Below are 18,197 nucleotides of genomic sequence, written 5' to 3' on the forward strand. Positions count from 1 at the left end.
GCTACATAAAATGTAGATGGTGATATATTGCTAGCTATTATGTTTGAATTAATGACTTCATTAAATCACTAAAAACTGTTTCATGTATTGTGGTATCTTTAATAAATTATTTCTTAAGAACAGAAAGTGTATATGAAAATGTACTATTACTAATAAATTGTCATTGAAAAGAATACTGATACTGATTGTTACCTGTGGTATTTTTCATTTTTTTGCTGAGTGAATCTTGAAAATGTAAGTAAAAGAGTAAGGCATATCAGCACTCTAGCAGAAATGAAAAGGGAGTTTTGATAATCCTGTTATTATTTCTGTATTCACTGAAATATTTCAAGTAATCATTTTGATACAAGGAAGTATAGATTGATCACTGTTCAAAAGCATATAGAGATGGGTGTGGTTTCACTACTAAGATAAGTTTATGGTATCTACCGAAACTTTTCCTCTATCATAAGAACTCGCTTCATATGAGCCTAAACTACATGAGTTCCCAGACCATAATTAGCTAATACTGTACAAAATGAACAAGAGTGTGTTCTACTAATTGATTATTTTTACACTTGATTTAGCAACTATTGTATCAAGAGCATCTTCAGTCTGGTGATTCTGTGTATAGTAGTAGTACATAACATCAGTATGTGAGGAAATCTGCTTTTTTAGAACTCCAAAGTGTGTAGATTATACTTCCTTAGAGTACTTGCAAAAATACATTTTGAAAAAAATCAGTTTATCACGCAATTTTTAAATTTTAAGTTGTTTTTTTTCATTGTCTAATGTTGTATTGTGATGAAAATATGCTTAAGGAACTATTGCAACTGAATGATGAAGCTGAACTCATCAGTTTTGCACTCCACTAATACTTAGCCATAAATATGACCTGTGTCTATTTATTCTTTGCCACCTCTGCTTCTCTATTGGTAATGTGGTGCATTTTTGCAAAGCTGTCCATCAGATAAAATTTCATGTTCTCCCTTGCATGTATCATGTGGTTCTTTACATGCAGTTTGTTTTGTGGGTCACAACACATTAATAAACACAAAGCTTCTACCTTGTTTTCTTTAATGACCTTTGAATATCAGCCTTATGATGAAATGCAAATTACACTTGTATGTGATAATTTCCTGTATCCAACCCTGATGTCTAAGATACTCATCCAGTAACCTCTTAAACTTTGTAACTTTTACCATGACTGAAAGCAAACTTCATAGGCTAACCACACTATTAGAAAAGTGTAATGGTGCTTTAACTAATGTCATCAATTTGTATAATCTGAGACCCTTTATGAAATGTTATCAGGATTTGTAGATTTCAAGCTTCTAAAAGAATTTAAAATTTCCTTCAGCCCAACAAAAACATCTCAAAGTACATCAGTCTATGCTCTCCAAACTTGAAATCATAATTGGTGTTCTCTGAATATTCTACAACTTCTTAACAGATGTAGCCAACACCTTAGAGTAAACCATGACATTTTTTTACTTGTACTCAACATTTATACATATACTGCCTTTAATGTCAAAAGGTATGTGGAAGTTGTTAGCTCAAATTACAAAATGGTTCAAATGTCTCTAAAACTAAAGCATCTTCAACAGTTTAAAATACTTCTTAATTTAATATGATCTGAAAGTTATTTTACTGTAATTGAGAATGGGAGTTGGCAAATGACGCACAGAATCGTGAAGTACACTACTTGTAACATTGTGATTGCATTCTCATTAATAACAGCTTTCTCTCTTCTACCATTCAACCTACTCAAGCCATTTAACTAGTTTATCTCTTTACCAAAGAGATCCAATTTTCGCAAGAAGTCTTATGTACCACCTTGTGAAAAATATTTGAGAATCTGTGTACATCAAATCCACTACATTATTTTTCTAGATTAAATATAGCATTTGAAAAAAACCAATATTTTATTTCTAAGTCCATTCTATCTGTAAATATTCTAAAACTATTATTAATTATGGACTGTTATTAAACTTTCAACCATTGAAGTTACACACTAACTGGTTGGTAAATACTTAAGACATTGTTTATCTTCCAACCCCATCTGAAAACAGTTGGTGGTATATTAGCTGATCTCCCATTTTATAATGGATTCATGAGAAATGACAGTTAACAGTCTACAAATCTATTGTTTTATTGCATTCTTTACCTTACAGTATAAATATTTTTCTTTTACATCATTTCAGTTAGTATTTCATACTGTAAAAGTTTTTTCCAGTTACAAAACACACTTGCAGGCTTATATATTCCTTGACTAGCATTCAAGTAATACCTATTGTACTGCAAGGACTGCTGTCAGTGTCCTTAAACTGTTGTTGACACATCATTGTTTCATAGTATTACACTTTTTTATTATACAAGATATAATAAAACTTGCTTATTATATTTAAATCTTTTGCTGTATTATTTTAATTACATTTTGAAACATTCTATGTATAATATTATAAAACTATATATTTTGGGTTCATGAGTAATGTGTATGGGATTAGATGTAAAAGGTATATGACTGAGAAATACACTTAAGGTGGGCTGTACAAGTTGCCTATAACATCACAAAGAGTAAATGTATATGCTATTAGTTAGAATGTAAAAACCATATCACACCAGGTTCAAGACAGGTATTTACAACCCTGTAGTTATTAGATAATGCTGACTATTATTGCTTCACTGGAACTACTAAACAGCATTTACATCAGGTTAACTGATGTTTGACACATATGGATACTTTTCATAATCACTTACATTACGTTGTTGCTAGTAAAACTAAGAACATACCTGATTGTGAAGGTACTCTGCACAGTGTGTCACTTCATCTGTATGAACAATCAGGGGTGTCTATAAAGGCCCTTGCAAACAACTTTGTCAAATTATCTCAAGCTCCATTGTTTTGAGAAAGGCTTTTATTTCATATCATAAAAAAAATTGCTTGTCTAGATTCATTTTACAGGTGGTTATTGTATAGCTATCATTCTTGCTTATCAAGTAGAGCAAAACTAACATTCTCCAATATAGAAGCTTTAGTTGGCATAAATACAGACTTTTGGTGAATCTAGTGGTGGTCATACAAAGGGGGCAACAGATATCTGATACTTAGTAAACCAAGAAATCTCAGGTGCCAAAATAATAGCTTATCCTTAAAGAAAAGTTGTGATCCAGTTTTTAATTTTGTGCATGTGAAGCATTTTAAACATAAAATACAGAATGCTGATTTTTGTTTTGTAGGATTTAATGATTTAAAAGGAGAAACAGTCATAATCTTTACTGTATGTAGAACTGTGTAAAGCATACGGAAGCTTCCACATCAGTCATCTTAGTTGTGTACTTTCTGATTCATGGGTGGGTTTATTGGTTAGTGATGAAACATTGCACATCTGAAAATCATTACAGAACTGTATCAATTTGGACTTTTATGATTATTTTGATGTTTAGTGGGAATGTAGATGCTATTTTATGCTCTTCTGTCATTTGATTGTATCTTAGATATTGTGTTTATGAAAAATTTGTGGATAATAGGAATAAAGTGCCATAACTTGACATTTAGCATGTGGTAGTTATATCTACAGGTAGGTGAATGTATTATCTAATGATAAGAACAGTGATACCTATATCATGAAGAAAGGATATTATCAACTATGATTTAAGGAATAACTTTGAAGTGGAGATTTATTTGTTAATTAGGGTTTTTGTTAACAGTGTAGACTTCTTACATATAGGTTTTAAAATTGAAATGTCAGATCATTTGGAAAGGGGCAAAAACAGGATGTGAAAGTGTAAATAAATTATTCTAGAATTGTGACCAAAGTTATGTGGGCTCCTGAGTTTGTGAAAAGTAATTAATCCTTTTCTTGTAAGGCTCTTTTTTGTTTTTTGGAAATAAGCTAAAAGTAAGTTGTTTTTTTTTATTTTGGTTTTTAATTGCTTATTTGAATAATGCAAATAAGTAAATATATAGCAAGAAATAGTGTGTCCAAATTATATAAAGGAGTTACAAATGAAGTCCTTGGATAAAATTTTGGCTGATTTATATATCTTTCACATTGGAGATCACAAACAGATTTTGTTCATTGTGAAGTGAATTTCAACCACTATAAACAAAAACAATAGAGAAGACTTGCACAGAAAATTTTTTCCTTTTTTTTTCAATCAGTTGAAATGCATGAGAGTGTTGAGTAGGGGAACCTAACAAACTACCATGTAACTGCTTATTACTAAGTTTACTGAGAAGTGTTTTCATGGTGTAACCTCTAACATTCATCAGCTGAAATAGGCAGAGTTTTAGGTTCATGAATATCTCTTAGACATTGATAGTTCCATCCTATTTCTTCACATGTATTACATACTACAGGTCAAACATCATGCCACTACATGGACATGAAAGATCTAGTCGGTGTTGGTCTGTTGGATAATGGGATTAATTGCCATCTCAATATGTACAAGAGCAGGGACACTGAAATGCTTTATTAATATTTATTTTATGGTACATGTAATAAGATCATAATCACCAAAGCACAGCCTTGCCTTTTTCAAACATCAGCAGTTAAGGCTACTGACAGAAGTGATACACGTAATACAACTGATTAAATAACATTAGTAAAAAATCATTTGAGTATGGAGAAGATTGACAAAACAAGAATTTATCTTAGTCACTAGGAAATGCACAGGGAATATGTACACACATTTTTTGCCTGTTCGTATTATATGAATTACATGGTGAAATATGTAAGGTAACTGCATGTGCCTGTATAAATAGAATTATACTATCAGGTAAGTTAATAATGTGTGTGTGTATATATATATATATTTATCTGAAACTGTTTAAGAAGTGATTAATGTAGGAAATCTACTGTTTAGTTAACATATAGGTCCACACATTTTAATGGCTGCTCTCTTGGAAAGTATGAACTGGTGTATTAGCAATCTCTTACCTTACATTTGTGCAAGTTTTCATTCTAATCTGATACGGTTAGTTTTAGATCTTTATTTACATGGTTCTTTTTATATTTAATATGAAACTATATAATGGCAATATATGTTGGGACATTGGAGAAAATAAAGTATCTCATGAGAGGTCAGTAGGTCAGTGTTTCAGATGAATTTATTAATTTTTATAATTAGTCATTAGCAAAGTAGCAAAACATATGATAAGAATGAATTTTTAACTGTTAAAATGAATAATGCAAAAACTGCTCAGAGTTGATAATGTTTAGATCACTAATCATGAGAAGTTATGCTACAGTATTTCTGTTCTATTTATTTTACATTGTTACAAACTTTTAGTAATATGTATTAGGTAATGACGTTGCAAGATTTTTACAGAAGTTTACATGTTTCAAAGAGTAATGAACTAGTGACATACTTTTAGGACATAAACATGTTTATTTGTAGCAACAGAAATTTCTGTGTTGACTTTTCCTGTTTGACTGGAATGAGTGATGTGACCATATTACCAGTGAGTATGTATAGAAATAAAGTTCATTAAAACTAAACTTGGTATTCATATGCTGCGTACTTGCTAGTACAAGTAGAACTAGACTGTACAGGCAGAAAAATTATGTAATCATAGTGAGTCATACTTGAGGGAGAAAAATAAAAAAACTTTCAATATATTTGTAACAAGGCACAAAATGATATATTCATTTTTATTTTATTTTTACAAAAATGAAATAAAAAACTATATATTTTCAGGTGTTGTATTATATGAGATGTATTTTGGCTTCATTAAAATATTTCAAGGCAAAACCTCCAGTACGCATTTCACTGACAGGCATTTTTATGCTTGAAAGTAATTCAAATACACTGAAGTAATTTCCTAAATTGTTTTCATTTTTAAATTATTTATTAAACTTGTACAACTGGGATTTTCCTGCTGGTACCAGTTCATATGCTTACTATATTCATATTTTCCCCTTACCTTTAACTAAAAAAGACATTCTTAGTGATTTGTGTAGTTTTGATTTTTTTTTTAAATGTAAAATTTTGTGTGATTATTTAGTGAGAATATATCTTTTTTTAATGTGCAAATTTGAATTTGATTATAGTTCTGTAGCTCTGTATTTATATAATAAAAGAAATCTAAATAATTTAAAGTATTTTAAGCACAATTTTGCCTTTATAATATTCAAGTAATGTATTATAACTAGTAAATATGCTGATCCCCATTTTCTTAGTTTCATCACATCATCCAGTGTTTGTTTTTTAAATGTATATATATATACAGCATTTTTATTGTGCACTCAAATTTACTCAGGTTTGTGGTTAATTTTTGTTCAGGACACTGCTGGAAGGTAATCCATGATGATGAGAAAACCTACTTGTAGAGAAAATTATATATTTAAAAACAGCAGGTATGGGTAGAGAAAGCACTAGTAGAGGAGTGAACTACTACTAGTGCTTTCTCTACCTATACCAGTCGTTTTTAAATGTATAACTGCTTTTGGGTGATTTATTTTTTTTCATGGAAATTAATCACACCCTTTGCGATTTGGAAATATAGAACTTTTGCAGTGCTTTATTGATGTTGGAGTGTCATCACTTTTTACAAAAGGTTGTGGTTAGATATTTAAAATGAATGAATTTTGTGATTACTGAATGAGGCTCAGTGCATCACCTTGCATGAAATAGGATAAACTTGTGACAAAACACTAGATATCACAATATTTAAAGAAATTCATGTACAGTTAGGTATTTAATAAAGTATTTTGCAAGCTACAGCTTCTTATGGTTTTCCTATTTGTCTTCTAATGACTCCAAATAAGCATTGGGATGATGCCAGGACAAATATATCAATCCTTTTGTTAAAAAAAATGTAGAATTTAAAATGTGAGTTTGCCAAATTAAGCCTTACAAATATAAACTGAAAAGCCAGAACATTTTTTAAAGTTTAACTTACAAGATATAATGACTAGCTCAAAAACTGCACAGCATGTGGCAATCTCAAAGGTTTCAAGGGCAGGTAGTCTAGAAGCAATTTCTAAAAATGGAATTTTGAATATTGGTTATCTGTTACATTTACTGTATTACTAAAGTTTAGTTTCATGTTTTTAATACATGTTTAGGTATTATCATAGTTTTCATAATATATGTGGTTCTAAGTGAGTTTAATAAATTAAAAATCAAATTTAGTTTCTGCACACACTTTATTGCAAGTGAATATCCTTTTTAATTCTAGAAAATCTTAGATTTAGTCAAAGAAAAATATTTAGAATGTCTTCTATTCCAAAGTATAATTTGTATAGTCTTCCTCAAGATTTTAAGTACATTGTTAGATTATGTTAATATTATAAAACTTTGATAAAGGCATTTGTCTGAGTGATCATGCTGCATAATATTTCTAGAGATGTACAAATTACAAGTATGAGTAATGGTTTGAGTAACTGTAGTAATGTTAATTGTTATAAAGTGCTCAGTGAAACTTGAGTTGCATTCTAATAAGTTTTTTTTTATGTGACAGACCTTAATCAACATGGCCTACTGTTGTTTGATCCTAGTTGGGAAATTCATACAAAAGCTGGTGTTTGGTGAGCTACGAGTATCAGAACAGCAGGTACTACTTTCCTACTTTGAAGTTAAGAACTTTTACTCATTATCTTTTAAAAAATCATATCTGTTTTTTTATTTATGTATATAGTCCCATGTTACACCTTAGAACCAAATTTGCTTATCTCTTCAAACCTGTAATTTTTGTACTTTCTGTTGGTTTACAAAACATTGCTAAATTTATTTCAAACCAAAAGCATAGCACATAGGTTGTTTTTATCCCAAATTTGTCTCACAATATTTTATTACCTGATAAAATTAAGCTATTGTAAAGTTCTTGACTTATCAGGTGGCCAATTTGATTTTGATTGAAATGGATTAATACATGTCTATTTCATCTTTTAAGCATTTCTTAAAGATATTTTTATTGACCTATAAGCTCAGCCTTGTGATGTTAAAAAAACAAACTAGAAACTATACCTAGTTCCTGTTTTGATCCTTTTAGGATTAATGATTATCAGTGTTTTGCAAGAAGTACATGCTATAACAGTATTTATTAAATTATGATAGATAACAGACCTGGAAACTTGATAATTTTTTGATTTAAAAAATTAGTGTTTTAATTTATATTATACAACTTTGTTTTCATACATTATTCAGATACAACTGCTTTTGCTAAGCAAGAACTTTAACACATACAATATTATAAACTCCTGCTTATTCTCACTATACTTAGATCAATGTTTAGAAACTCTTACAACATAGGCCAATGTATACACATGCAAAATTGTTACTGCAATTAAATACATTCACACCTAATGTAGAAAAAAATCGTCACTTTAGAGTTCTGTTGAAAATGGTAGTTTGTAGCTTGATCTACAACTTGACAATGTGCACAGAACAAGCTTAAAAAAAACAAGTTATGTAAGTGTTTGCTCTAAAGGGTTGGTGACCAGATATCAGTCATTGCCACTGTTATTAGTATCACTAACACTTGGAGATTTTATAATGAATTAACTGTGCTATTTTGCTTATTCAGTTCTTGTTTAAGTTTTATCAGTAGACTTGTTTATACACAGCCATAGTTTCAGTCCTCAAAATTAGTGATGACATATGGAAGAACTGTCATAAAAACTGTAGTATTTTGTAGTAAATGTTAAGAACAGTGACAAAAAAAATGCTGTCACAAGCAAGGAGAAGAAAACTTTCCAGTTATTTTTCTTTTTTAATATTTAACATATAAACTCTCTCTCCCCATTTTATTTCAAACACTCGTGTCAGTCTGTTTACATATTTTTACCACATACATGCACATTCTAAGCTATAATGGGTATTCCAGTACTTTGCACAGAACATTGAAATTATTGATAATTCCATGTTAAGTAGCTTTCACATTGTATTGGTGTATTTAATAAAACTTTTTCATGAAAATTTGATTGAAAACCAGAACTAACAAGTAGTGTCAAGCCATGTGAAGTTTCATTTTAGTTCAAGTATAGTTTAAGTACTTGTTCATACAGAGCAAACTAAAAAATTAAGTCAGTTTTTGTTATTTGAAAAATATCAGTGTTTGAAAACAAAGTTAAGGGTCTGTATTTTACTAGCATTAAACAATATAACCTTTTATACATTGAAAGCATTAATGTTGACTTTCTGTAGAAGCCGAATATCATATGGGCAGAATGTAACAGTTTATGCATCAGGTTTAATTTGGTAAACTACTTGTAAGTTTAATATTCCATCAGAATATTTAATAAACATGAAAATATAATGCAAGTTTTATTTTTTACCTTGTTGAGGATGCTTGCCTTGTAGCTTTGCTTGTATGTTAACTTTTTTGATACAGGCTCATGCAATTTAGTTGTGTGAATTTCACTTGTGCATCAATACATGTGGTAACTCTGAATTTTCTTAGAGTATCATCAACAACTGGTAAGATTTTGTTAATGATCATAAGTATCTTTTACACAAATAGTGATGGTTTTATAATTGTTTACTAAAAATGTTATTTTTCTATTGTAGTTACTTGCATTTAAATATTAACAAATTTAGTGCAAGATGATTTTTATTTTAAGTTAAAAATACTCATTGTCTTATAGTTTTAACATTTTTGTGGCATAATCTCTAGAACCTCTTAAAAGGATATCAAAAGCTCTAAGGTAAATGTTTATATTGTTTTTCATTCTCTCTTCCTTTTAGGAAATAAAAAAACAAATATATCTTCTAACTTTTTGTAGAATATCTTTAAAGATTTTCTTTTTGTTATATTTTTTTAATTTTTTTCACATAGTTAATTGTTAACGTTTTATTTTCCTTTCTTATCCTTTACCTACTGTTAATTTCAAGACAAGTCAGTGGTGCTCTTGAGGCATATTAATTTCTTTGGAAGACATGTACAACCTTTTGGCAAATTTTTTGTTCAGGACATAATATAGTGGACCTTGAGAATGGAAGCAAAGTATGATGTATGTTTAAAAAATGTAACTTATAATTATACATTTTATAACATAAAAAATAGATAATTAGCTAAGATATAGTAGTTCTTCAGGTTATATGAGATCCACTCATAAGAGGTTAACAGTTTGCCGGTAAGAACATGCACATTTATGGTCAACTTTTGTTTTCAAGCATCAAGTGTGCATTATAAAAGTAATGAGACTATAAGTGGTCTTAAAGTATAAGGCAATTTTACATAGACTTACAGCAGTATTGAATAAGCATACAATGTTGTCTGTTTATTACATATACAATCACATAAGTAATTACTGAATGGCTGCTCTCTTTCTCTTTGTTATCAGTTAATTTATACTATACATTTCAGCTGGTATTCTATTGTCATGTGTGAAGGGATAGGGGGGTTCCTGGAGAAGGATTGTGTGTGGTGATAGGAGCTTGGATTCAGATTTTAGCTTCTTTTTTAGAAATGGAAGTGCTATCATCTCAACATATATATGAGAAAGTTGAGGTCTTAAGAAATTTAGTTGTATGAATCCACATAATGTGACATTATACATTTGAATTACTTTATATAGTAATTTGAAGATCTGCTGAATTTATAATTTATAAATTGTTCTTAATATGTTTTGTTACCATTATATGATTTTTTTTCTCACAGCATATCAAAGACAAGTTTTGGAATTTTGTCTTCTACAAGTTTATTTTCATCTTTGGAGTTATGAATGTCCAGTTTATGGATGAAGTTGTTCTCTGGTGTGGTTGGTTTTCTGTGTTAGGATTTCTTCACCTACTCTCTCAGCTCTGCAAGGACAGGTTTGAATATGTAAGTTTTGTGTTTTATCACCATTTGAGTGAATTTCTTTCAGAGACATCGTTATCAATTTGAATGTAAGTTATTTTATTGAAAGGCTATCAAGCATCTTGTACATAAACATTTAGCGATACATGTGTTTTCTATTACTTAAAAGTCTAAATGATTAAAGATATGTTTAGAGCTCAAGAAAAGTTACAAAAACTAAATGTTTATTGACTGATGTGTGTATTTCAGAGCTATGTTTTTGTATATATCATAACGTACAGAAAACAACAGACTATTTAGTCCTTCAAGACTGTCCTTGAAAAAAGTAAAAATTTAAACTAATCCTTTATTTTTTAGGAAATCATAATTTTTCATTTGAAACACTGGTCCTTTATCTTGTTAACTTCCCATCCCCACAGATAATCTTTTTAATTTCAATAAGATCACCTTTTAAACTTTTTTCAAGATAAAAGTAAATCTTAACTTGTTCACTATAGGATAACCCTCCCTTTCCTGGAAATACTCTGATAGTCCTTTTTTGAACCCTTTCTAATAGTTCAACATTCTTTCTTAGATAGGGAGACACCATACGTAGTACTGCAAGTGAGTTCTAATTAATGATTTTTATATATAGAGAATTACATTTGTTGACTTATAATTGGTATGCCTATAAAGACACTCTAAGTTCCTTTTAGCTTTACTACAGATAAAAAAAAAAAGCACTGTTTAAGTAGCTTAAGTGACTTACCATTATGTTGGGATGATTTTCATCAATCACACTGGTAACCGGGTTTCCACCTTTGTTAAAAATGTTATTCAAATGATAAACTAAATGCATTGCCTTGTACTTACTATAATTAAAGGTCATTTAACAAATATTTGTTCAATTTATCAAATGATCCAAATAATTCTTTTAATACACTCATATTACTTGAAACATTTGAGAGTTTTTGTCATATTTGGTAATTTATTAATTAACTAATTATATTCCTAATAATATCTTTAAAATTAGAAATTACAAAGGTCCAAGTAATAACCTCTGTGATACTGTATTGATAACAAGGGTCCAGTATGACTGAACTCTAGTAATAACATTTTTCTCTCTCATTTAGCTGCCTTACAGTCCATGTAACTATTTTTATTCAACCTCAACTGATGTGGTTTTCTTACCTTTAATGTATCACCTTATCAAAAGATTTTTGAAAGTGTGTACAAGTCCACATCTTTTTCAGTTGTCCAGATGGCATACTAGAAATGGTGAATTTATAAAACAAGATGTCATTTAATGAATCCTTTTTTTCTTTTTTTACAATATTATATTTCGCTAAATGATTTTTGAAAGTTTCATTAATTCTGAAATCTATTTCCAGTACAAAAAAGTAACATTAACCAGCCTATAATATCCATTGCAATCTTCATTACCCCTTTTATAGGAGTAACATTATCAATGCTTAAACCCTTAGTCACTTGCTTTCTGTCTAATGAGCTACTAAATATGAAAGAGATGGGCTTGCATAGCTACATTTTTACTTCCTTCAACCCTCTTGCTATAGGTAGGTCAGAGTGAGTATGTCACAACCTTTTAGAGAGTTTGAAGTTTGTTGTCTTAGTCTTTTCCCTGTTATAATTTTTTTATCACCCTTCTCTAAGTACATAATATAATTTGCTCATTATGATGTAGGTATTGCTAAGGGAAAGTCTAAATTTTGTAGCCTTTAGTCGAATTTTTTACGGAGTCATAAATGTGAAAATCATACACACTTACCATGCCCACCTCTTACATTTCCTTTTTCACAAATTGTCAGTAGTTTTCTCTGACATTTTATACAATATTATTTATAATGAATATAAAGATGAAGTTTCAATAAAGTGCATCACCTCCGCTCACATAAATATTCTCATTCAGTGCTGTCCTCTATGTGTAAAAGTTTTGGACATGCTACAAGCCTTGAAACTCCAACCTATCTGCATACTGATTCAAACGTACCTCACATAGAACTATTTGTGCGACAAACTCTTCACCAGTAAGAGCACAACATACACTCTCTTAACATGTGACTTTTTCTGTTCATTTGTACTGGACTAGCATTTCTTGCTTGGCAGTACTTGTGTTGTAATGTTTAGTTTGTGCTCTCTTCAAGTGTTTTATTTTAATTTTTTCCCTATCTTTGTATTATTTTCTCTCAACAGGTTTACTCTATTTTACAAGTGATATTTTTAGCTTTTTGAATTATTTTGAAGTTGAATTATTTTATATGTCTATCCAGTTACTTCATTACCAAATTTTTTGTTTGTTTCTGCCGACACAGTTGTGTTATGTTATTTCGCACTATGAATTCTACATTATCACTTTGGAGGTTATATGTTCTATTAGCTCCTTTAACCAGATTTCAGGTTCCTGTACTTCCTGTGAAGATGTTTGGCTTCACTTCATTGAGGAGTAGATTATCCAATGAAATTGCATTTGCTGAACCTCACCTTGAATTTGGGGATCCACACATTTTGCTACACAGTTTGCTGACTTTTGAAATATCAGACATTATATTGTTATAGTTTGTGAATAAATTTATTTATAATGTTATTACGTGTAGTTGTTTAAGTTCTATAACAAGTTTTGTTAGTCCAGTTCAAGTTAAGTTTACGTGTATTCTTTCTCCTATACTGCTGATATTAGGGGGTCTTGTTGTTTTAGGACTGTCTGTAATTCATCTTACTGGTATGTCAGTTATTTGTTTAATTGTATTGTTTTTCTTCGATACATCGTATTCCATAGATAGGTTATTGTTAATACATACTGACTTTTTAATTTCTGTTATTATTATGCTTATTGTGAGGTTAAAATTTTTATTTTAGAACTTAGTAATATCCTTTGTTCTGCACTGTTTGATTAGGCTTAACAAGTCTGTTAATTTCAACTTACCTTTGGTTATACTTAAAAATGAATCATTAATTTGGTTAACAATCCTGTTGTTCTTCAACACATTCCATGTATTACATATGCTTCTTTCTCTTATCAATTTCTTACCATTAATTTCATTTAACTTGTAATTGATAATTCTTGCACTTAATTTTGTTTGTTTGGAATTGTGAGTGATGGTGTCCTATACTACTTGCTCCAAGTATTACTCGTCTTCCTCTTATAATGGCTGAACCCATTTCAAATGGCCCAGATTTTGTCAGTTCCCCATCTTATCATAAATTGCACTTCAGGCTCTGCTGCAAGATCTGCTAGGTTTAACTTAGTTTTATTTTGTTTCAGATATGTTTCAGAGTATATTCCCCTTCTCTTGACATTGTTTCTTGATGATCTTTTTGTTTCTCTTTTGAGACTGGATACTTGCACACCTCACCATATACAGGGGTTAATTTTTTTTTGTCACAGCTTACCATTAGGCAGATTTTCTTTGTGGTTTTATGTTCTTCAGATCTCCTTTAGTCCTATCCAGTTTCTCACCTGCGTAGTTTTTCAGCTTTTTATTACACTACCTGCTCTCTTACAGATAATGTTTACCATTTATTTCCTTTCTTAGTTGTTTTAGTTATATTTGGAGATTTTCATGGAATATTTCCTCCTCTTTCCCTCCATGTTGAGGGTATTGCCATATTCATTTCTCTCTCCACATGTGGCATCTTTCCTTTTGAAATTTTCTTGGATGGGACACCATTGTTTATTTACCATCCACTGCTGATAGGGTGGTCTTCCAGTTGGATTTTTTTCTCCACCAATCCATTTTAATGGTCTTCTTTTGCACATTTAGTGTCATGTGGGGTATCTGCCGTGCTATGTCTGTTGTTTATTTTTTCCTTTTTGGTTTCATTCTGAGATATTGCCATTTTTATTTTTTTCCACAGTTGACAATTTCCCATTCTTTACCTACAAGTTTTCTCCATTCATCTTGTATGTTAGATGCTGTTTTGGTGCTCTGAACCTGTAGGTTCTGTCTCATCACTTTTTAGGTCTTGTCTTTGATCACATTTGGGTTTACTATTTCTGCATGTCTGAGAATGCTCATGGTACGTGTTCTTATTTTCCATTTCTTGGGATACTATCTTATTTCACCACAGTTGGTCCCAATTTTATGCCTTGCTCTTTGGAACCTACAACTCCATTTCATAACATCTTGCACATTTATTCTTGATTCGTTCCAGATAACTTTGTTGGTCTGGTACATGCTTTAGGTTGCTTCATTGTTTTCTTTTTTTCTGTTGAATCTCTCTCCCATATTTTCCTTTCCTTACCCTACTGCTTTGTGTGTGATTCTTTTTCCCCTCTGCCTCTCTGGGTTTTGGGTTTGGATTATGATTCAGTTGGTATTTTATTCATTATATCCTTCTTCAAACCATTAATTAATTCCTGGTGTTTGCACTCCAATCATGCACCTTCCATTATCCCTGCATATCAAACCTGTTATCTGTTAGAAGCACTTTATTTGATGACTTAACAATTATCCTTTCATGGCTGCTAAATACACACTTTTGAGGTAGGGTGTTCCACAAATTACTTGTAGGTTTATCCTCACAATATATTTACATTAAAATGGCTGTTCCAGACTGTACATTACCTGTGGACTTAGTGAGAAAAGCAAAAGGGGATAACTGCCCATCCCTGCCATACCTTGTATTGAATAACTTTGTATGGTTTGCTTTTCAAATAAAGTTTTGTGTTTACCCATTGTACTGTCTTAAGAATTGTCATTTCTCTGGGATTTCCACTTTACTTTCTCTTCCTTTTTCTTCTAGTGGAGTTTTGAGAGTCCTCACCAGTTTCCAGTTCCAAACTGTGAGATGGTAGACATTAGAGGCATCTTCCTGAATGTATTAGTGAAAAACAAATATTGTGCATGTGTACAAATACACACTAAATAAACATAAATGATAATAAAACCATTCAGTTGAGAGTATGGCTGTATTGTTCTAATGGTGTAAATGATGAAATGTCCTCCACTATGTAACACTGGAATAAGCTGTCAAAATTACAGTTCACTCCTTTGATTAGAACCCCTCAACCTACTCCCATGTGAATATTGGTTTTCAGTGGCTGAGTTTTGGATTTAGAGCTGAACGAATCAACTTAAGTCCTCGCAAATGTATTACAAATGTTTCTTTACTCACTCATTTATATGCTTGTTCCTCCATCTGTTGGCCACTTTGGAGGTACTTGCAGATTATTATTGTTCTTCCCCTTGTGTTATTCCTTGATATTCTTAATATTTTGAGGATGTTACTGCACTTGGGGTGGTTCCTGTCATTTAGATATTAAGTGAGATGCCTTATATTACACATACATATTTTTGAGACCAAATGTTGGGTTCTCAGATCAGTTTCTCACATTATTACCAGTGTCCTGTTCATATGTTGGGGGTTACAAGATTCCCTCCAGTCTCATGAACTTGAGGTAAAGCTGGTATGATCCTCTCTCCTACCTTCACCAGATGGCTGGTTCTTAAATTGTGGTTCACTTGCTGCTGGTATTATCCTCTTTCTTACCTATTACTTAATCCCCCACTCCCACACATGTATGCTTGTTCCTGGTGTTCCAGGTTTTGGATGTAGTTGGCTTGCCATGTATGGTCTGTCACACCCAAGCCACTCAATACCTAGAGGTATATACTTTTACTTTCACCCACGTTAATGTATTATGGGATTGAGATTCATGTTTAGTGTGATTCAAATAACAATCCAGCCATAAGTCTTCCCATATCTGCAGTACCTTTTTCTACACTGGGCAAAGAGTATAACTGGTACAGAAGTGGTGCATTCTAGTACATATAATCTTTGATTCCAAAGGGTTCTTTGGGAGTGTCCTTCAGATGCTTTCAAAGGATGCTTCTTTTTCTCCCTCCATCTGTTCAGTGTGAGATTATAGCTATTCAGGTAATGTACCATATTGGTAGTTATAATTTCCCTATGTTGAAAATTTATTTCTGATAGGTACTTACCTCTTATCAAACTTCCCACCTGTTCTCCCCACTAAAAACTGGTGCTTTCATTTTCTAACTAAACTCCAAGTGATAGTTTGGTAGAATTGAATAGAGAAAGTTGCATGTTTTAACAGAGTATGTTGCAATCTTATTGGTAGAGGGTTGTCATCTGATTTGCATGCGAGACATGACAGAATTGGTCATTACTGGATGGGTGGAAGCATCAAAGCTTGTGGCATGTTGGTTTTAAGAATATAAAGGACAGCACCAAACAAGATTAGTTAGTTATGTGAGAGAAAGTAAGTATTACATTTTCAGTATAGGAAAATTATCTTTTTAAGCTATCTTAGGACATTACATTGTTTTCATTACCAAGTAATGTCTGAAAATTTTCTCATGCAGTTTAGATTGAGAAGCATAAGTAATAATATTAAGGTTTTCATGCCATAAATAACCAGTCAAATTATGATGGTTACAGGACATTGTTTGCTTTGTGCTTGTTATTTTTCTGTGTTCTTTGTTGCATCATTTAAGTAAAGAAAAAAACCTAATTGATTAGTATCATTACTATAACATTAAAGTCTATTGGCAAAGCAAAAAAAGGCAATGGTAAGTACTATATTTCTTGGTTTTTCTGTATATTATTTATTTATTGTTATAAAAGTGACTAAAATGTAAAATTAGAAATTTATTTGATTAAATAAATTAATGGGGAAAAAGGAAAATCATTATGAGTTATTCTTTTAAGCAGTTTGTGCATTACAGCTTTTCAATAAGGTAACGTGAGCTAAGTGTTCACAGAGTGATTTACAACTTGTGTAGTGGGATTATTAGTTAAACATGCTTCAAAGGGCGATAAAATCAAATCATATATAAATAGATGTGTACTGTTATGAGCTTTAAGCTATTTAAGGTACACAATTGTAGTTCTCAGTAGTAATTTGCAGTCATTCCAGAAAAAATGATGATTTCATATTTTTTTAAGGTAGTTACATATTAATGTTAGGATTGAGAAAATAACAAAATATAAAGTTTTTATGAAAAAAAATGTTTATTTCAGAGGTTTCAGAAATTACACATAGGAAATTTGAAGATTTTTAGATGAAGAAAAGTATTTTTAATATTAACATGCAAATTTGCATTTGAAGCTGTCAATAGGCTGATTCCAAATATTCACATAGTAAAAGTACTTAATTAAAATAACTGATTTTTAGTGTACAAAAGACTTGTAACATTCATTTAAAGCTTGCCAAATTTCATGATGATACACATACCATATTAAATATTATGCAGAAACTGATTACTTTGTGGTTACAGGGCTGGTCAAATTGGCCAAGCTCATATGAAAAATATTAACTAGTTGTACATGTAGTAAGTCCATTGAAGAAGAAAATTTGACTATAATTTCATATTTACAACAAACATTTAATAAAATATTCAAATCTGTTGTATACAAAAATTATTACAAAAGTGGTTGGACACAGCATATGTTTGAATTGATGATAGGCTGATTCAGACTCTGAGAAGTTGGAGTGCAAGGTGATATT

The 18,197-nt window shown here is 30.9% G+C and overlaps 1 protein-coding gene across 5 annotated transcripts in view; it reads left to right on the plus strand.

Annotated features, from left to right (window-relative positions):
• LOC143248860 (E3 ubiquitin-protein ligase AMFR-like) overlaps positions 1-18,197 on the plus strand; it is a 47,126-nt gene that overhangs the window by 4,921 nt on the left and 24,008 nt on the right. For all 5 annotated transcript variants that reach the window (XM_076497709.1, XM_076497716.1, XM_076497725.1 and 2 more), the window contains exons 2-3: positions 7,448-7,540; positions 10,589-10,753. In XM_076497709.1, the coding sequence (XP_076353824.1) occupies positions 7,448-7,540; positions 10,589-10,753 (258 nt within the window). The remainder of the gene's footprint in view (positions 1-7,447; positions 7,541-10,588; positions 10,754-18,197) is intronic.

Source organism: Tachypleus tridentatus, chromosome 1 (genome assembly GCF_004210375.1).
Source record: "Tachypleus tridentatus isolate NWPU-2018 chromosome 1, ASM421037v1, whole genome shotgun sequence".
Lineage (NCBI taxonomy): Eukaryota > Metazoa > Arthropoda > Merostomata > Xiphosura > Limulidae > Tachypleus > Tachypleus tridentatus.